Genomic DNA, 22,500 nt, shown 5'->3' with positions numbered 1-22,500 from the left:
AGATAACAGCAGAGCCAGGGAAGTAGAGGATATAAAGATGGAATATGGAAAAAGAAAAGAGGGAGAAAAAACAAAAAGGACAAAGTCTGCCAGTTCCCAGAAGCACAACCCAGAAATGTGGGAACTCAGCCCTCACGCGGAGACAGTGGAGACAACGGCAAATTACAGGGTTCCGTTAACATTCGGCAAACGCTTGCACAGTTCTCGTAACAGCAAAGATTTATTTTTACTTTTCCATTCTAACTACTTCCAACATTTACCTTTGAAGTACAGTGAACTGTCTGGGCCCATGTGAAGGCCCAGTCTATTTGAAGTACAGTGAACTGTCTGGGCCCATGTGAAGGCCCAGTCTATTTGTTGTTTCTATAGTAGCTTGGGCCAGAAACAGTGATTTAATAAACAACAGGATATTGATGTCAGTGTGGGCTGACTGAGTCACAGCTCTGGGCTCAGATGGGACCGACACAAAGGCCTTTCATGAGCAGACCGGGTTTCCTCTGTTACAATACGGAGCAGTGGACTGGCTTCCCGAGGGAGGGCTGCGGTGCAACGCTTGTCCGCTAGTTAGCACACACACACACACACACACACACACACACACACAGTGTCTCAATCTCACAAATAAACATCCCCAAAAAGACAACCAGCTAGCAATTGTTTTTTGTGTGTTTTGTTCGAGGTAACTGCACCAACAAACAATACATTCTCATGCCCTCATCTCTCTGCAGCAGACATTTGGTGAGCAATATGCTGGGAGTATCAAATTGCAGTATTGAATCGCAATACATACAGAATCAGCACCTACGTATGGTGATAATAATGTATTGTGAGGTCCCTGGCCATACCCAGTCCTAACGCTTACCTAAATTGCTGTGTGTTGGAGACACTGGGTTTGGTGACAGGTTAGGTGAACTGGTGTCCATGCTGTGGTTCATCAGGTGATCACTGGTCTCCCCATCTTCACTGAGATAGCCCGGTGGAGGAGTCTCTGAAACACACACACCATTAGTAAACCACAGCAAATAGAGTCAACAATGATAGGTTGGTAGGTTCCTTCTAATAACACGTACCAAAGGACCCTACACTGCTTCACATATGCATATTAACAACGCCCTTCATCATCGCGCTCGCAGCCAATGATTTTATTCAGTGAAGAGGAACCCAGTAGAAAACAGGCTGAATGTATTGACTGAGTTAGTTCTACTCCCGACAGGCTGAATGTACTGACTGAGTTAGTTCTATTCCAGACAGGCTGAATGTATTGACAGTTAGTTCTATTCCAGACAGGCTGAATGTATTGACAGTTAGTTCTATTCCAGACAGGCTGAATGTATTGACAGTTAGTTCTACTACCGACAGGCTGAATGTACTGACTGAGTTAGTTCTATTCCAGACAGGCTGAATGTACTGACTGAGTTAGTTCTACTCCTGACAGGCTGAATGTACTGACTGAGTTAGTTCTACTCCTGGCAGGCTGAATGTACTGACAGTTAGTTCTACTCCAGACAGGCTGAATGTATTGACAGTTAGTTCTACTCCTGACAGGCTGAATGTATTGACTGAGTTAGTTCTACTCCAGACAGGCTGAATGTACTGACTGAGTTAGTTCTACTCCAGACAGGCTGAATGTACTGACTGAGTTAGTTCTATTCCAGACAGGCTGAATGTACTGACTGAGTTAGTTCTACTCCCGACAGGCTGAATGTACTGACTGAGTTAGTTCTACTCCCGACAGGCTGAATGTACTGACTGAGTTAGTTCTACTCCCGACAGGCTGAATGTACTGACTGAGTTAGTTCTACTCCAGACAGGCTGAATGTACTGACTGAGTTAGTTCTATTCCAGACAGGCTGAATGTACTGACTGAGTTAGTTCTACTCCCGACAGGCTGAATGTATTGACTGAGTTAGTTCTACTCCCGACAGGCTGAATGTATTGACTGAGTTAGTTCTACTCCCGACAGGCTGAATGTATTGACTGAGTTAGTTCTACTCCCGACAGGCTGAATGTATTGACTGAGTTAGTTCTACTCCCGACAGGCTGAATGTATTGACAGTTAGTTCTACTCCAGACAGGCTGAATGTACTGACTGAGTTAGTTCTACTCCTGACAGGCTGAATGTACTGACTGAGTTAGTTCTACTCCAGACAGGCTGAATGTACTGACTGAGTTAGTTCTACACCAGACAGGCTGAATGTATTGACAGTTAGTTCTACTCCAGACAGGCTGAATGTATTGACTGAGTTAGTTCTACACCAGACAGGCTGAATGTACTGACTGAGTTAGTTCTACTCCAGACAGGCTGAATGTACTGACTGAGTTAGTTCTACTCCTGACAGGCTGAATGTATTGACAGTTAGTTCTACTCCAGACAGGCTGAATGTACTGACTGAGTTAGTTCTACTCCAGACAGGCTGAATGTATTGACAGTTAGTTCTACTCCAGACAGGCTGAATGTACTGACTGAGTTAGTTCTACTCCCGACAGGCTGAATGTATTGACTGAGTTAGTTCTACTCCAGACAGGCTGAATGTACTGACTGAGTTAGTTCTACTCCAGACAGGCTGAATGTACTGACTGAGTTAGTTCTACTCCAGACAGGCTGAATGTACTGACTGAGTTAGTTCTACTCCCGACAGGCTGAATGTATTGACAGTTAGTTCTACTCCTGACAGGCTGAATGTATTGACAGTTAGTTCTACTCCAGACAGGCTGAACGTACTGACTGAGTTAGTTCTACTCCCGACAGGCTGAATGTACTGACTGAGTTAGTTCTACTCCAGACAGGCTGAATGTATTGACAGTTAGTTCTACTCCAGACAGGCTGAATGTATTGACAGTTAGTTCTACTCCAGACAGGCTGAATGTATTGACCGAGTTAGTTCTACTCCTGACAGGCTGAATGTATTGACAGTTAGTTCTACTCCTGACAGGCTGAATGTATTGACAGTTAGTTCTACTCCAGACAGGCTGAATGTATTGACTGAGTTAGTTCTACACCAGACAGGCTGAATGTATTGACAGTTAGTTCTACTCCAGACAGGCTGAATGTATTGACAGTTAGTTCTATTCCAGACAGGCTGAATGTACTGACTGAGTTAGTTCTACTCCCGACAGGCTGAATGTATTGACTGAGTTAGTTCTACTCCAGACAGGCTGAATGTATTGACCGAGTTAGTTCTACTCCAGACAGGCTGAATGTATTGACTGAGTTAGTTCTACTCCAGACAGGCTGAATGTACTGACTGAGTTAGTTCTACTCCAGACAGGCTGAATGTATTGACAGTTAGTTCTACTCCAGACAGGCTGAATGTATTGACAGTTAGTTCTACTCCAGACAGGCTGAATGTATTGACTGAGTTAGTTCTACACCAGACAGGCTGAATGTATTGACTGAGTTAGTTCTACTCCAGACAGGCTGAATGTATTGACTGAGTTAGTTCTACTCCAGACAGGCTGAATGTACTGACTGAGTTAGTTCTACTCCTGACAGGCTGAATGTACTGACAGTTAGTTCTACTCCAGACAGGCTGAATGTATTGACAGTTAGTTCTACTCCAGACAGGCTGAATGTATTGACTGAGTTAGTTCTACACCAGACAGGCTGAATGTATTGACAGTTAGTTCTACTCCAGACAGGCTGAATGTATTGACAGTTAGTTCTATTCCAGACAGGCTGAATGTACTGACTGAGTTAGTTCTACTCCCGACAGGCTGAATGTATTGACTGAGTTAGTTCTACTCCAGACAGGCTGAATGTATTGACTGAGTTAGTTCTACACCAGACAGGCTGAATGTATTGACAGTTAGTTCTACTCCAGACAGGCTGAATGTATTGACTGAGTTAGTTCTACTCCTGACAGGCTGAATGTATTGACAGTTAGTTCTACTCCTGACAGGCTGAATGTATTGACAGTTAGTTCTACTCCAGACAGGCTGAATGTATTGACTGAGTTAGTTCTACACCAGACAGGCTGAATGTATTGACAGTTAGTTCTACTCCAGACAGGCTGAATGTATTGACAGTTAGTTCTATTCCAGACAGGCTGAATGTACTGACTGAGTTAGTTCTACTCCCGACAGGCTGAATGTATTGACTGAGTTAGTTCTACTCCAGACAGGCTGAATGTACTGACTGAGTTAGTTCTACTCCAGACAGGCTGAATGTACTGACTGAGTTAGTTCTACTCCCGACAGGCTGAATGTACTGACTGAGTTAGTTCTACTCCCGACAGGCTGAATGTACTGACTGAGTTAGTTCTATTCCAGACAGGCTGAATGTATTGACTGAGTTAGTTCTATTCCAGACAGGCTGAATGTACTGACTGAGTTAGTTCTACTCCCGACAGGCTGAATGTACTGACTGAGTTAGTTCTATTCCAGACAGGCTGAATGTATTGACTGAGTTAGTTCTATTCCAGACAGGCTGAATGTACTGACTGAGTTAGTTCTACTCCCGACAGGCTGAATGTATTGACTGAGTTAGTTCTACTCCAGACAGGCTGAATGTACTGACTGAGTTAGTTCTACTCCTGACAGGCTGAATGTATTGACAGTTAGTTCTACTCCTGACAGGCTGAATGTACTGACTGAGTTAGTTCTACTCCTGACAGGCTGAATGTACTGACTGAGTTAGTTCTACTCCAGACAGGCTGAATGTACTGACTGAGTTAGTTCTACTCCAGACAGGCTGAATGTACTGACTGAGTTAGTTCTACTCCTGACAGGCTGAATGTACTGACTGAGTTAGTTCTACTCCTGACAGGCTGACTGTACTGACTGAGTTAGTTCTACTCCTGACAGGCTGAATGTACTGACTGAGTTAGTTCTACTCCTGACAGGCTGAATGTACTGACTGAGTTAGTTCTACTCCTGACAGGCTGAATGTACTGACTGAGTTAGTTCTACTCCTGACAGGCTGAATGTACTGACTGAGTTAGTTCTACTCCCGACAGGCTGAATGTACTGACTGAGTTAGTTCTACTCCAGACAGGCTGAATGTATTGACAGTTAGTTCTACTCCAGACAGGCTGAATGTATTGACAGTTAGTTCTACTCCAGACAGGCTGAATGTACTGACTGAGTTAGTTCTACTCCCGACAGGCTGAATGTATTGACTGAGTTAGTTCTACTCCCGACAGGCTGAATGTATTGACTGAGTTAGTTCTACACCAGACAGGCTGAATGTACTGACAGTTAGTTCTACTCCAGACAGGCTGAATGTATTGACAGTTAGTTCTACTCCCGACAGGCTGAATGTACTGACTGAGTTAGTTCTACTCCAGACAGGCTGAATGTACTGACAGTTAGTTCTACTCCCGACAGGCTGAATGTACTGACTGAGTTAGTTCTACTCCAGACAGGCTGAATGTACTGACTGAGTTAGTTCTACTCCAGACAGGCTGAATGTATTGACAGTTAGTTCTACTCCAGACAGGCTGAATGTACTGACTGAGTTAGTTCTACTCCCGACAGGCTGAATGTACTGACTGAGTTAGTTCTACTCCAGACAGGCTGAATGTATTGACAGTTAGTTCTACTCCAGACAGGCTGAATGTACTGACTGAGTTAGTTCTACTCCCGACAGGCTGAATGTATTGACTGAGTTAGTTCTACTCCAGACAGGCTGAATGTATTGACAGTTAGTTCTACTCCAGACAGGCTGAATGTACTGACTGAGTTAGTTCTACTCCAGACAGGCTGAATGTATTGACAGTTAGTTCTACTCCTGACAGGCTGAATGTATTGACAGTTAGTTCTACTCCAGACAGGCTGAATGTATTGACAGTTAGTTCTACTCCTGACAGGCTGAATGTATTGACAGTTAGTTCTACTCCAGACAGGCTGAATGTATTGACAGTTAGTTCTACTCCAGACAGGCTGAATGTACTGACTGAGTTAGTTCTACTCCAGACAGGCTGAATGTATTGACAGTTAGTTCTACTCCAGACAGGCTGAATGTATTGACTGAGTTAGTTCTACTTGTCCTCCAGAGGTAGTAACAGATCATGTGCTGGTCTGGTCACCACGAGGCATTGTCTGCTTCTGACGGTCTCTCAAGCCACCACAGACACCATTTGTGCCAGGCAGAGGCTGCCCACCTCCTCTGGACTCAGTGTGTGTGTGTGTGTTTGGCAACTGTTCATCCGGTCTGCTGATGTAGCTCACACCTCTGCTAGAGTCTGTCTGAAGGAGAGGGGTCTAGGTGGCCGTCACCCAAACTCACAGAGAAGGAAGGAGAGGGGTCTAGGCGGCCGTCACCCAAACTCACAGAGAAGGAAGGAGAGGGGTCTAGGCGGCCGTCACCCAAACTCACAGAGAAGGAAGGAGAGGGGTCTAGGTGGCCGTCACCCAAACTCACCGAGAAGGAAGGAGAGGGGTCTAGGCTGAATGTACTGACTGAGTTAGTTCTACTCCAGACCGTCACCCAAACTCACAGAGAAGGAAGGAGAGGGGTCTAGGTGGCCGTCACCCAAACTCACTGAGAAGGAAGGAGAGGGGTCTAGGCGGCCGTCACCCAAACTCACTGAGAAGGAAGGAGAGGGGTCTAGGCGGCCGTCACCCAAACTCACAGAGAAGGAAGGAGAGGGGTCTAGGTGGCCGTCACCCAAACTCACAGAGAAGGAAGGAGAGGGGTCTAGGTGGCCGTCACCCAAACTCACTGAGAAGGAAGGAGAGGGGTCTAGGCGGCCGTCACCCAAACTCACAGAGAAGGAAGGAGAGGGGTCTAGGTGGCCGTCACCCAAACTCACGGAGAAGGAAGGAGGAGGACTGAAGGAAAAGTGTCTGTATAAAACCCCTTGGCTGTCACAACTAGACTGTGTGAGAGTGGGCAGACAAGACCAAATCCCAGACACTGAGCTGTGTGAAACAAGGTCATGCATTGCAAACCCTTGGCCAGTCTCCCCTACTCACCTGTCTTGTCCGATTGAACGGGATTTTAACTTGTTTTAAGACTTTTCTCACCGACCTTCCACTCATTTTAAACTTGTCTCACTTAAACCAGTCTCGCCCACTGTAAGACTTTTCTATAACATGCTTCAGAAATCCTGACTGGTCTCACCTGCTCTAGGAATCTGTGTGAGGACTAGTTTCACCCCCTTTACCACTGGTATCACTAGTTATATGACTGATATGTCACCTGATATGTAGACTGGTCTCACTAGTTATATGACTGATATGTCACCTGGTATGTAGACTTGTCTCAGCAGTAACACGACTGATATCACACCTGGTATGTAGACTTGTCTCACCAGATATCAGACTGATATGTCACCTGGTATGTAGACTGGTCTCACTAGTTATATGACTGATATGTCACCTGGTATGTAGACTTGTCTCAGCAGTAACACGACTGATATCGCACCTGGTATGTAGACTTGTTTCACCAGTTATCAGACTGATATGTCACCTGGTATGTAGACTTGTCTCACTAGTTATATGACTGATATGTCACCTGATATGTAGACTGGTCTCACTAGTTATATGACTGATATGTCACCTGGTATGTAGACTGGTCTCACTAGTTATATGACTGATATGTCACCTGGTATGTAATCTTGTCTCACTAGTTATATGACTGATATGTCACCTGGTATGTAGACTGGTCTCACTAGTAATATGACTGATATGTCACCTGGTATGTAGACTTGTCTCACTAGTTACATGACTGATATGTCACCTGGTATGTAGACTTGTCTCACTAGTTATATGACTGATGTCACCTGGTATGTAGTTGCTCTGTGGCTCGATGCCGGCGGGGAAGTTGGTGTTCTCTGGGATGGAGTGGCTGTAGTCGTCCAGAGGAGGAAACTCACTGGGGATCTCTGTGTGTCTGGGAACCAGCACAGGAGGCAGCACTGCACACACACAATTATACACCACACACAGCAACACAATTATACACCACACACAGAAACACAATTATACACCACACACAGAAACACAATTATACACCACACAGACAGAAACACAAAGAACACAATTATACACCACACACACACACAGAAACACAAAGAACACAATTAGACACCACACACAGACAGAAACACAATTATACACCACACACACAGACAGCAACACAAAGAACTCAATTGGACATCACACACACAGACAGCAACACAAAGAACACAATTAGACACCACACACAGACAGAAACACAATTATACACCACACACACAGCAACACAAAGAACACAATTAGACACCACACACAGACAGAAACACAAAGAACACAATTAGACACCACACACAGAAACACAATTAGACACCACACACAGACAGCAACACAAAGAACACAATTAGACACCACACACAGACAGAAACACAATTATACACCACACACACACACAGAAACACAAAGAACACAATTAGACACCACACACACACACAGAAACACAAAGAACACAATTAGACATCACACACAGACAGAAACACAAAGAACACAATTAGACACCACACACACAGACAGCAACACAAAGAACTCAATTGGACATCACACACTGAAACACAATTAGACACCACACAGAAACACAATTATACACCACACACAGAAACACAATTATACACCACACACAGACAGAAACACAATTATACACCACACACAGACAGAAACACAATTATACACCACAGACAGAAACACAATTATACACCACACACAGACAGAAAGAAAGAACACAATTAGACACCACACAGACAGACAGAAACACAAAGAACACAATTAGACACCACACAGACATACAGAAACACAAAGAACACATTTAGAGACCACACACAGACAGAAACACAATTAGACACCACACACAGAAACACAATTAGACACCACACAGACAGAAACACACAAAACACAATTAGACATCACACACAGACAGAAACACAATTAGACATGCATCACACACAGACAAACACAAAGAACACAAATGCACAGATACGGTGCATTGTTTCTCTAACACACCAAAAGGTATAGATTGCCTCAACTGTCATTTGTGAAAACATAAAAGAGCTGAGCCTCTCACACCTGTCAAACTAGTAGTCACAGAGCCAATACATTTACAAGATGTGTAATACATGCTACTGAGGTGAAGCTCATTGAACCTCTGGTGGTTTTTAATGAAAGGGGACAGTTGTCCGTACCTGGCGTCTCCACCCTCTGGTAGTGGTAGGGGTTGACACACACCTCATCCTTCTTGGTGTGGAAGGCGTACTCACAGAGCTCCACGGCCCGCAGCTCGTGGTGGGACTGCAGGTCGGGCCAGCGCCACAGGCGGCAGTAGATGACGTGGGGGAGGCCCTTCCTGTGGGACACCTGTAACCGTCCATCCAGGGACCTGGCAGAGACAGAGAGAGGTTTGTTTTGTTGTTACTGCTTTGGAGTTATAAGTTCATACACTGTTTTGCCTTTTGGCACGTTGCTTGAATAGTTTGCTGTTCTTGAAAATGGCCAAGCAGACCAACTCCAAAAAGGTAAGTTCACAATCTCACGACTGCGAGTGTACAGAGAAGATCACACCCCATACACTGAGTATAGGCAAAAACATTTCACCTTGCGAGCTAAACACTTTAAAGCCCCCCCCACCCGCAATTATATAGAAGTGTGCAATTTTATACACTACATGAAATGTGTTTCCATGGCCGAGCAGCCGCACACAAGCCTAAGATCACCATGAGCAATGTCAAGCGTCAGCTGGAGTGGTGTATAGCTCACCGCCATTGGACAATGAAGCAGTGGAAACACGTTCTCTGGAGTGATGAATACGCTTCTGGCAGACAGACGTACGAATCTGGGTTTGGCGGATGCCAGGAGAACGCTACCTGCCAACTATAAAGTTTGGTGGAGGAGGAATAATGGTCTGGGGCAGTTTTTCATGGTTTGGGCCAGGCCCCTTAGTTCCAGTGAAGGGAAATCTTAATGGTACAGCATACAATAATATTCTAGACGATTCTATGCTTCCAACTTTGTGGAAGGGCCTTTCCTGTTTCAGCATGCCCCCGTGCACAAAGTGAGGTACATACAGAAATGGTTTGTCGAGATCGGCGTGAAAGAACTTGACTGGCCTGCACAGAGCTCTGACCTCAACCCCATCGAACACCTTTGGGATGAATTGGAACACCGACTGCGAGCCAGATCTAAACGCCCAACATCAGTGCCCGACCTCACTAATGCTCGTGGCTGAATGGAAGTAAGTCCCTGCAGCAATGTACCAACATCTAGTGGAAAGCCTTCCCAGAAGAGTGGAGGCTATTACAGCAGCAAAGGGGGGGAACAACTCCATATTAATGCCCATGATTTGGGAATGAGATGTTGGACTAGCAGGTTTCCACATACTTTTAGTAATGTAGTATATACAGTTGAAATCAGAAGTTTACACACACCTTAGCCAAATACATTTAAACTCAGTTTTTCACAATTCCTGACATTTAATCCCAGTAAAAATTCCCTGTCTTAGGTCAGTTGGGATCACCACTTCATTTTAAGAATGTGAAATGTCAGAATAACAGAAAGGATAATTATTTATTTCAGCTTTTATTTATTTCATCACATTCCCAGTGGTTCAGAAGTTTACATACCAAATACGAATTGAGTGTAACATTGCCCTTAAATTGTTTAACTTGGGTCCAACGTTTCGGGTCGCCTTCCACAAGCTTCCCATAATAAGTTGGGTGAATTTTGTCCCATTCCTCCTGACAGAGCTGGTGTAACTGAATCAGGTTTGTAGGCCTCCTTGCTCACACACGCTTTTTCAGTTCTGCCCATTGAGGTCAGGGCTTTGTGATGGCCACTCCAATACCTTGACTTTGTTGTCCTTAAGCCATTTTGCCACAACTTTGGAAGTATGTTTGGGGTCATTGTCCATTTGGAAGACACATTTGCAACCAAGCTTTAACTTCCTGACTGATGCCTTGAGATGTTGCTTCAATATATCCACATAATTTTCCTCCTCATGATGCCATCTATTTTGTGAAGTGCACCAGTCCCTCCTGCAGCAAAGCACCCCCACAACATGATGCTGCCACCCCCGTGCTTCACGGTTGGGATGGTGTTCTTTGACTTGCAAGCCTACCCCTTTTTCCTCCAAACATAATGATGGTCATTATGGCCAAACAGTTCTATTTTTGTTTCATCAGACCAGAGGACATTTCTCCAAAAAGTACGACCTTTGTCCCCATGTGCAGTTGCAAACCGTAGTCGTGCTTTTTTTGGGCGGTTTTGGAGCAGTGGCTTCTTCCTTGCTGAGCGGCCTTTCAGGTTGTCGATATAGGACTCGTTTTACTGTGGATATAGATACTTTGTACCTGTTCCCTCCAGCATCTTCACAAGGTCCTTTGCTGTTGTTCTGGGAATGATTTGCACTTTTCGCACGAAAGTACGTTCATCTCTAGGAGACAGAACGCATCTCCTTCCTGAGCGGTATGACGGCTGCTTGGTCCCATGGTGTTTATACTTGCGTACTATTGTTTGTACAGATAAACATGGTTCCTTCAGGTGTTTGGAAATTGCTCCCAAGGATTGGTTCACCAGACTTGTGGAGGTCTATAATTTTTTTCTGTGGTCTTGGTTGATTTCTTTTGATTTTCTCATGATCTCAAGCAAAGAGGCACTGAGTTTGAAGGTAGGCCTTGAAATACATGCACAGGTACACCTCCAATTGACTCAAATGATGTCAATTAGCCTATCAGAAGCTTCTAAAGCCATGACATAATTTTCTGCAATTTTCCAAGCTGTTTAAAGGCACAGTCAACTTAGTGTATGCAAACGTCTGACCAACTGGAAATGTGATACAGTGAATTATAAGTGAAATAATCTGTCTATAAACAATTGTTGGAAAAAATTACTTGTGTCATGCACAAAGTAGATGTCCGAACCGACTTGTCAAAAGTATAGTTTGTTTACAAGAAATGTGTGGAGTGGTTGAAAAACTAGTGACTCCAACCTAAGTGTATGTAAACTTCCAACTTCAACCAATTGATAGATATTATAGAAGGGGTGGGGCAGTTGCCCATCCCTGGGCTGACTATATAACATGCATTAAATATGCTCATGTTGCTCTGTCTCATTCTGATGCACCCTGATTTAGGATCCCAGTAGCAGAGGGAGGCTGTCTAGGCCACAGAAGACCAGTTACTAGGTTACAATACTGACAGGGTTTCTCCCCATGGCCATCTGTTGTCAGTGAAACATGTAGACCACTCAGCCAGGGTACGTGTAGGGTAAACAGCTTGCACTCTTGAACTGAACAAAAATTATTCCATTATAACCATGTAAACATTCAAACCATTACCAATGGAACCAAAAATGTTCCTTCATAGAATTTCAGACAGTCAGAAAGTCAAACTACACAGCGTATAAAATCAAACTACACAGCAGTCACACCACAGCTTGTGAATGTTTGGTTTAATACAACCCCTTATTGTCATGGGTCAGAGCTGTGTGATAAGGGTTTTTGCTCTAATAATAATAATAATAGTGTCAATGATATCACTAACTCAGAGACAGGAAGTGTAAAAGGAGAAGCTACACATGGCTTTCAGCTTGTTATTAGTAGGAGAACTTGTGGTGGGGGTTAGGAAACGTGCAGCTGATTCATCACGACTGAATTTCACCTTTTTTTGTAACTTAACTGTTCATTCTCTGGTTACAATTACATGGTTGAAATTCTGAGGTGAATTATTATCATCTTGGTAAAGAGACATTATCCTGCTGACGGTCCAAAGCAAACGATGAGAACATTAGGTCATTTCATGTCATTTCAGCCAGCCATGACACCCACCATCTCAGATTGGTCTGAAATAGTTTCTGTAGTTAGAAACAGATAAGATTGCCATTCCTGAAACATTTTGTTGACATTTTATCGCAGATAAATTTAGCTAATTGATTGCAACCAAGTTGGCCACTTGAATTTATAGGATTCAGATAATATTCAGCAAATATAATACCCAACATCCAATTTGGACTAAACTTCTTGCTACAAATGAGTAAGACATGAAGAATCCATTTCTTATTTCAAAAGATACCCAAGGACCCTATGACAATCCAACAACCAGTATACACTATCAGTTCTCTATATTTAACAAGTAGTATGGAGCTGCGGCTTGGAGTATTGTTTCGTCATCCTATGTAATATATTCTCTGTGAATCTGGTGATGTTTTTTTTTAGAGGTCGACCAATTAAAATCGGCATGGCCGATTAATTTGGGCCGATTTCAAGGTTTCATAACAATCGGTAATCGGCATTTTTTGACGCCGATTATGGCCGATTACATTGCAATCCACGAGGTGACTGCGTGGCAGGCTGACTACCTGTTACCGAGTGCAGCATCAAAAGGACCTGGTGGCTGCAAGGAGCCACGGCAAGTTGACTGCTAGCATTAAACATATCTTATAAAAACAATCAATCGTAACATAATCACTAGTTAACTACACATGGTTGATGATATTACTAGGTTAACTAGCTTGTCCTGCGTTGCATATAATCATTGCGGTGCCTGTTAATTTATCATCGAATCCCAGCCTACTTCAACTTCACCAAACGGGTGATGAATCGCTGCACCAATGTACCTAATCATAAACATCAATGCCTTTCTTAAAATCAATACACAAGTATATCTTTTTTTAACCTGTGTCACTTCTCTTGCGTTCTGTGCAAGCAGAGTCAGGGTATATGCAGCAGTTTGGGCCGCCTGGCTCGTTGCGAACTGTGTGAAGACCATTTCTTCCTAACAAAGACTAATTAATTTGCCAGAATTGTACATAATTATGACATAACATTGAAGGTTGTACAATGTAACAGCAATATTTAGACTTAGGGATGCCACCCGTTAGATAAAATACGGAACGGTTCCGCATTTCACTGAATAAAACGTCTTGTTTTCGAAATGATAGTTTCCGGATTTGACCATATTAATGATTGGCTTGTATTTCTGTGTGTTTATTATATTATAATTAAGTCTATGATTTGATATTTGATAGAACAGCCTGACTGAGCGGTGGTAGGCAGCAGCAGGCTCGTAAGCATTCATTCAAACAGCATTTTCCTGCGTTTGCCAGCAGCTCTTAGCAATGCTTGAAGCACAGCGATGTTTATGACTTCAAGCATATCAACTCCCGAGATTAGGCTGGCAATACTATAGTGCCTATAAGAACATCCAATAGACAAAGGTATATGAAATACAAATGGTATAGAGAGAAATAGTCCTATAATAACTACAACCTAAAACTTCTTAACTGGGAATATTGAAGAATCACCAGCTTCCATATGTTCTCATGTTTAGAGCAAGGAACTTAAAACGTTAGCGTTTTTTTACATGGCACATATTGCAATTTTACTTTTTTCTCCAACACTGTTTTTGCATTATTTAAACCAAATTGAACATGTTTCATTATTTATTTGAGACTAAATTTATTTTATTTATGCATTATATTGAGTTAAAATATGTGTTCATTGGTCATTATTACAAATATATATAAAATATGCCAATTAATCGTATCGGCTTTTTTTGGTCCTCCAATAAATCGGTATCGGCGTTGAAAAATCATAATCGACCAACCTCTAGTTTTTTCCCTGTTAGAGTTCAACCTGGTCCCCCATTAAGCTCTTTAGAAGCCTGTACGTCAGCAGGAGAGTCTCAGCGGAGCAACGAGGAGTCTGGCCGGCTAACCAGTGACCTCACCGTACCAAGGCTCCATGCTGTAATGTGATTGGAGGAGCCTTCAGTGGTACTCAGCCAGACTGAGCGTGTTTGTGTTAGTCTCAGCCAACTACTGTGCCTCCGGAGGGAAAACATCAGGGCCTTTAATATTTCATAGCGGCTTTTCACTGTCTTGGCATTTTGCGAAAGGGGAGGGGGGGGGGGTGTTACACAGGGGGATTCTACTTGTGTGGTGGTGGAGGACAGGTGTGTTTGTGTGTGTGTGGGTGGGTTGGGATTCAACAATGTTGCCTTAAACCAAACTAAATAATTAAACCATGAAAACCTGTGTGTGTGTGTGTGTGTGTGTGTGTGTGTGTGTGTGTGTGTGTGTGTGTGTGTGTGTGTGTGTGTGTGTGTGTGTGTGTGTGTGTGTGTATCCAACAGCAGAAAATCTATAACATACAGTCCCTAATCAGAAATCACATTGTCACACAGAGCATTCAGTTCTCTATCCCGACGAGCTCTCGGTTCTACTCAAACACATCCTCCGGTTCTTATTAAACAAAAAAGTTATTTCACACAGCGCATGGCACAGGGCAAGGCCCCCTTTTATGAGCCCCAATTGGCTGAGAAGGAGTCGGTGGGTTGCTGTTGCCCCAGCCCGTAAACGAGCAGCCATTTCCTGGGGCTTTGCACATCAGTGAGTCCTGTGGCCATCATAAAGAATTAAGGTTAATGGGGGGCTGGGTTAGCTCAGCTCACTCTCTCGTGTTCTGTGTGTGTGTGTGTGTGTGTAACTATCCTTGTGGGTACCAGAAGTCCTTACAAGGATAGCAAAATAAGGAATATTTGGACAAGTGGGGACATTTTTCCTGTCCACACGAGGAAAAATGCTATTTTAGGCTTAGGGGTTACATGTAAGATTAAAATAAGGGTTATAATTAAGGCTATGGGTTACAGGTAGGTTTAGGAGTTCGGTATAGTTTTAGGGTTAAGGGGTTTTAAGGTTAGGTTTGGGCGTGTATTTGAGTCAGTGTAGTATTTTCAAAGAGTGTATCAAATACATTCCAATATTCAACTACTAGTTGTTTTTTAAACTAACTAGATAACTAAAGGTTATCAGAATAATTGTTTTTTAAACTAACTAGATAACTAAAGGTTATCAGAATAAGTGTTTTGAAATGTATTGAAAAGTAATAGAAATAGTATTTGAACCGGTTTAGGGGGGGTTGTGTGTGTGTGTAGGGGTGTGTGTTTAGGTGTGTGTGTGTGTGTGTAGGGGTGTGCGTGTGTGTGTGTGTGTGTAGGGGTGTGTGTGTGTGTTTGCCTGTGTACAGACTGGGCTGAGGTGATATAACTGCGTCTCAGGCCCATGCTCTACAGTGGGTGTTTTCCTTTGGGGTTTAGGCTGGGGGGTGACACTGAACAGACAAAAACATCCTATTCACCAAAACTATTACGGTGTGTGGCAAAACCACATTTACAGCAGGACTGTGCAGATACGTTTGGTAACAGAATAAACCAGAGGGAGATTTTACCGTTATTTCCAGTAAATGTTTTTAGTTTTATTTACTATGGTACTTGTTAAAAGTAGTCTTTGTGCATAGAATTGTATGGTTTGTTAAACTTTGAAAATCAATCGTTTTTGTTTGGAATACATTTTAAAATGAAAAAAATCGGAGTCTCTGCATAATTCCGTTACCTTGGAATTCCCCATTCTCATTCCCTGACTCAGTCCTTCACTGGGACACTACTCTCATCACTGCACCCCCGCAACAGCTTTCTGGTCTGGACCAACTCAGGTCCAGGAAACACCAGACACACAGATTCAGACACAGACTTCATGTCCTGTTCTAACGTGAGGGATTCCACTTTCACAGTCCAGGGAGGGAGGAAGGGACCATACAACAAGCCCTTGACCAAAACGCCAACAACTTCCCATACAGCCACTGAGTCACTGTTGAAGACATTTACCACAGCGATAGGAGTGGTTGCCCAGAACAACCCCCAGCCATTCATAACATGCCAACGTCCCTGAGCGACATGTTGTTGGAGGGGCCGAGCCCCAGATGACCTCACACTCTTCAAATGCTTTATGAGTATGTGGAGCGCGTCGTGTTTCAGATATGTTCCAGGATGGCAGTGGAGGAATGGCTTTGACCCTGTATGCCCTGCCGGTGCCGGTGGTGGGCTACAACTCTGACAAGACATGAAAGATGGATCGGGTGCTGGGTAATGGAAAACACCAAATGGGTTCAGGAAGGATCCGGAGTCCAAGCCCTCCATGGCTCCAGAACAGTTATTGCCAGGCCCTAGGTATGGCTGTGTGACTCAGGCTAGTTACACTGACTGACACTCTCAGCACCACCGCACTGGGGGGGGGGGGGGGGGGGGGGGCAGGCCATATACAAAAGTCATATCCTTTCAGTGACAGAAACTGGGTAAACAAGTACATGACCTTCCACCAGCCTACTTTCAAAAGCCTATCTAGAGTATCTAGGGGGAAAACTAGTGAGTCACTAGGCCTAGCTAATGGAGCATGGATATTCATGTTGAGCCCCACAGCAGTCCCGATTCCATTCCTATACAGCTAGGCCTATGCAGCGTTACAGTATAGCCCGGTATACACCCAACGCTTACATGCAACTTCAGCTATCAGAATACGAAGACAGCATTGAAAAAACGGGTCTAGGCCAACAAAAGTTGCATTGGCTAGAGTTATTCTAACCTGTTTGCAATCCCTTTAGCGTTGCTCGCTCGCTTGCCGGCTAGTTACAGAGGTCAGCTGGCTAGATAATGTCAGTAGCCAACTACTGTAGCTAAGTTGTTGTGTTATCAGATGTAGTCTGTTCCACCATTTGCAGAATGCATTCAGGCATTTGATTAAAGCGTGACAAAGGAAATGTGTTGACAATGTGGACATGTAAATGTAGGTGTTGAACTGATGTGAAAAGGGAAAGGGTTATAAGTTGGTTCTGCTCTGGGGGAACCGGGTGGAGGGTTCTGTGGCTCTCCAACAGAGACTGACCCGGAGCCCCCTCACAACCCTGGAGGAGATGGAGGGTTCTGTGGCTCTCCAACAGAGACTGACCCGGAGCCCCCTCACAACCCTGGAGGAGATGGGAGACCTGCACCCTAAATCCCCCTGCCTCACCCACGTCGCCTGCTGTTGTGTGTGTTGTCCATGTTTGTGAAGTATGGAGAAGGGCCCAGATTTGTGGGTTGGTACAGCTGCTGCTGCTGGTTGTGTGAGCGGGGGTTCTCAGATTTAAGGGGTTGGTGGGGTGTGTGTGCGTCTGCCTCAGATCAGAGACTCCGACTGGCCCAGGCTGAGCTGCACTAATCTGAGGGGGCAAAACAAACACTTTGAAGCACGAACAGTCACACACTGGCTACGGTTCTGTGCTCCAAGCGCCACTGAACACACACACACCCTATAAGGCGTAAGGCTATAAGGCTATGCTTTGATATAGAATCTAGTTCCATTTCTGCTGCCTCATAATGACTGACTACAGTCTAGCAACACAACAAAGACTACCATGCCTGTCTCTAATGTCCATTAACTACAGACACTGATCTACAATAACAGATTGGTCATGTCCTTATACAGAAATATGAGAGAGAGAGAGAGAGAGAGAGAGAGAGAGAGAGCAAGGAGAGAGAGAGAGAGAGAGAGAGCAAGGAGAGAGAGAGAGAGAGAGAGAGAGAGCAAGGAGAGCAAGAGCGAGAGAGAGAGAGAGCGAGAGAGAGAGAGAGCAGGGAGAGAGAGAGAGAGAGGGCAGGGAGAGAGAGAGAGAGGGCAGGGAGAGAGAGAGAGAGGGCAGGGAGAGAGAGAGAGAGAGAGGGCAGGGAGAGAGAGAGAGAGAGAGGGCAGGGAGAGAGAGAGAGAGCAGGGAGACAGAGAGAGAGAGAGCAGGGAGACAGAGAGAGAGAGAGCAGGGAGACAGAGAGAGAGAGAGCAGGGAGACAGAGAGAGAGAGAGCAGGGAGACAGAGAGAGAGAGAGCAGGGAGACAGAGAGAGAGCGGTGAGAGAGAGAGCGGTAGAGAGAGAGAGGAGAGGCAGAGGCAATAGAGGCAGAGACTCTGGAGGACTGATCATTTGGTACAAATCCGAACTACAACATCTAATTGACCCCCTCAAAATTGGCAAATATCACATTTGGTTAAAACTGAAAAAAGAACTTGTACTGACAGAAAAAGATGTGTTCCTTTGCGCAATTTATATCCCCCCCTCAGAATCCCCATATTACTCAGAGGAGATCTTCCCTACCCTTGAGGAAGAGACGTGCCATTTCCAGGCCCAGGGAAATGTGCTCATCTGTGGGGACACAAATGCGCGCACAGGAACACTACCTGATCTAACGAGCACACGAGGGGACAGCTTTATTACAGGCCATACTGTTTCTAACTGCCTTAATCTCCCCCATAGAAACAACAGTGACAGCACCGTCAACAAAAACGGAAGGGATCTTTTGCAGCTCTGTAGAAGCCTGGGTCTGTACTTTGTCAATGGTAGGTTACGGGGGGACTCTTTGGGGAGATTCACCTACTGCTCACCTCTTGGCCACAGTACAGTAGACTATATGATCACAGACATTGACCCTTTCTCTCTCAGCTCATTCACTGTCAAGCCACTAACACCTCTGTCTGATCACAGCCAAATTACATTGTTCCTCAAAAGAACAGACATGGAAACAACCACACATTCACAGCCCAGTAAGCTGTACAACATCAGAAATTCATACAGATGGGCCCAAAACAGCACAGAAGAATACCAGAAAGCAACCTGGAACCAAAATATCCAAACACTCTTAGATAACTTTCTGGATACCACATTCACTCACAGTAAAGAAGGCATCAATCTAGCAGTACAAAACATCAACTATATATTCAGGCAAACGGCAAAAGAAGCACAATTGAAATTGATAAAAAACAAAACAAAAAAGATCACAGATGACAACTGGTTTGATGCAGATTGTAAAATTATAAGAAAAAAAATTAGAACACTATCCAACCAAAAGCACAGAGACCCAAATAATGGTGAATTACGCCTTCATTACTGTGAGACTTTAAAACTCTATAAACGTACACTCAGAACCAAAAAAGCCCAGTACAACAGAAAGCAGCTGATGCTAATTGAGGAGTCCATAAACACAAACAACTTCTGGCAAAATTGGAAAAAATTCAAGAAATCTAAACAAGAGGAATTAGCGATACAAAATGGTGACATATGGACAACCCATTTTAAAACACTCTACAACACCGTTCAAATTGACACAAACGCAGAACAACGCCAAATTCATGAGAAGTTGAATGGATTAGAAAAAGCTATAAAGGACAACCAAAATCCACTGGACTCCCCAATTACTGACCAGGAGCTCTATAAGAAACTTCAGGCTCTCAAATTTAAAAAGGCATGCGGACCTGATGGCATCCTAAATGAGATGCTCAAACTCACTAGTGCAAAATTTCAATTGGCCATATTAAAACTGTTTAATTTGATCCTGAGTGTAGGTTATTTCCCTGACATCTGGAATCAAGGACTCATAACCCCAATCTTTAAAAACGGAGACAAATTTGACCCTAACAATTACAGAGGCATTTGTGTGAACAGTAACCTGGGGAAGGTTTTCTGTAGTATTATAAATGTAAGAGTTCTAAACTTCCTTAATAAGCACAATGTCTTGAGTAAAAGCCAAATTGGATTTATACCAAAACATCGCACGACCGATCATATTTACACCCTACACACCCTGATAGGTAAACATGTCCACCAAAATAATACCAAAATATACGCTTGCTTTATCGACTTCCAAAAAGCATTTGATTCTATTTGGCACACAGGACTGTTCTACAAAGTTATTGAAAGTGGTGTAGGGGGTAAAACATATGACATAATTAAATCAATGTATACTGGCAATACGTGCAGCATTAAAATTGGCAAGAAAAGAACAGAATTCTTTAACCAGGGGCGGGGCCTTCGTCAGGGTTGTAATCTGAGCCCTGCACTCTTCAATATTTACATCAACGAATTGGCCACTATTCTAGATAAATCCTCAGCCCCTGGTGTTAGTCTCCATAATTCAGAGGTTAAATGCCTACTCTTCGCAGATGACCTATGCCTGTTGTCACCCACAGCACATGGCCTACAGCAGAGCCTGGATCTGCTAGAGCAGTACTGCCAGACCTGGGCCCTGGCAGTAAACCCCAAAAAGACTAAAATAATGATTTTCCAGAGAAGATCCAGATCTCAGGGAATTAGACCAAAGTTCTCAATCGGTACAAAATATATAGAGTACTGCACACACTACAATTACTTAGGTTTAAAAATAAGCTCAACTGGACACCTTAATGAGGCAGTGAATGAACTGAGAGAGAAAGCACGCAGGGCATTCTACGCAATTAAAAAGCAAATTCAAATTGAAATACCTATTAAAATCTGGCTAAAACTAATTGAATATGTCATTGAACCAATTGCACTTTATGGCAGCGAGGTGTGGGGTCCACTTGCAAAACAAGATTTCATCAAATGGGACAAACATCCCATTGAAACCCTGCATGCAGAGTTCTGTAAGATTCTCCTACATGTCCAGAGGAAAACTACAAACAATGCATGCAGGGCAGAATTAGGCAAATATCCACGAATAATAAAAACTCAAAAAAGAGCAATTAAGTTTTGGAAACATCTAAAATACAGTGACCCCCTCTCATATCACTACCAAGCCCTGCAATACCAAGAGCTGAGCAAAGAAAAGAGTCCCCTCATCCAGCTGGTCCTGGGGCTGAGTTCACAAACCTGTTCTACTAACACACTGAAGCCTCAGGACCAGAACATCCAATCAATCAGAATAAACCAAATTACAACACAGTCAAAACAAAACTACATTGCTTATTGGGAAACACAAGCACAAAGCAAAATGCAGTGCTATCTGGCCCTAAATCGACAGTACACCATGGCTAACTATTTGACTATGGTTACTGATCAAAACCTTAGAAAAACCTTGACAAAGTACAGGCTCAGTGAGCACAGCCTTGCCATTGAGAAGGGTAGACACAGGAAAACCTGGCTCCCTGTAGAGGAAAGGCTGTGCAACCACTGCACAACAGCAGAACCTGAGACGGAGCTGCATTTCCTGACAAAATGTCAAAAATATAAAACAATTAGAGAGTGCCATTTCCCCAAATTTGAAACTCTTATTCAAGGTTTCAAAGACCTCTCTGATGAGGATAGGCTACCCGTCCTGTTGGGGGAGGACGCAGAGAGCTGTGGGTTGGCAGCGCACTACATTGCTGCCTGCCATAAGTTGAGGGACAGTGTCTGACAGACCAATCAACCTGCACATGTACTCTACTGTATGTTTATTGTTATTGTTGAATGTATGGTTATTTTGACACTTAGTTATTGTTGTTACTGTTGTCCCGTTGACCATTTTGATTCTCATTTTTATATTGTAAATAAGCTTTGGCAATATGTACATTGTTACGTCATGCCAATAAAGCAAATTGAATTGAATTGAGAGGGAAGGGAGAGAGAGAGAGAGAGAGGGCAGGGAGAGAGAGAGAGAGAGAGAGAGGGCAGGGAGAGAGAGAGAGAGAGCAGGGAGACAGAGAGAGAGAGAGAGAGGGGGCAGGGAGACAGAGAGAGAGAGAGAGGGGGCAGGGAGAGAGAGAGAGAGAGAGGGGGCAGGGAGAGAGAGAGAGAGAGAGGGGGCAGGGAGAGAGAGAGAGGGGCAGGGGAGGAGAGAGAGGGGGCAGGGAGAGAGAGAGAGAGAGAGGGGGCAGGGAGAGAGAGAGAGAGAGAGAGGGGGCAGGGAGAGAGAGAGAGAGAGAGAGGGGGCAGGGAGAGAGAGAGAGAGAGAGGGGGGCAGGGAG

At 44.0% G+C, this 22,500-nt stretch overlaps 1 protein-coding gene across 2 annotated transcripts in view; it reads right to left on the bottom strand.

The window, feature by feature from the left end:
• Positions 1-22,500, bottom strand: part of LOC129834190 (mothers against decapentaplegic homolog 3) — a 53,585-nt gene that overhangs the window by 19,439 nt on the left and 11,646 nt on the right. The window contains exons 2-6 of one of the 2 annotated variants that reach the window (XM_055898929.1): positions 9,132-9,325; positions 7,725-7,859; positions 6,587-6,661; positions 6,171-6,194; positions 863-988 (exon numbers count right to left, since the gene is read on the bottom strand). In XM_055898929.1, the coding sequence (XP_055754904.1) occupies positions 863-988; positions 6,171-6,194; positions 6,587-6,661; positions 7,725-7,859; positions 9,132-9,325 (554 nt within the window). The remainder of the gene's footprint in view (positions 1-862; positions 989-6,170; positions 6,195-6,586; positions 6,662-7,724; positions 7,860-9,131; positions 9,326-22,500) is intronic. The other variant, XM_055898928.1, reaches the window with a different exon arrangement.

The sequence above is a fragment of the Salvelinus fontinalis genome, chromosome 35, assembly GCF_029448725.1.
Source record: "Salvelinus fontinalis isolate EN_2023a chromosome 35, ASM2944872v1, whole genome shotgun sequence".
Classification (NCBI taxonomy): domain Eukaryota; kingdom Metazoa; phylum Chordata; class Actinopteri; order Salmoniformes; family Salmonidae; genus Salvelinus; species Salvelinus fontinalis.
The sequence above is the reverse complement of the archived record's forward strand: the minus strand, read 5'-3'. Positions and strand labels throughout refer to the sequence as shown.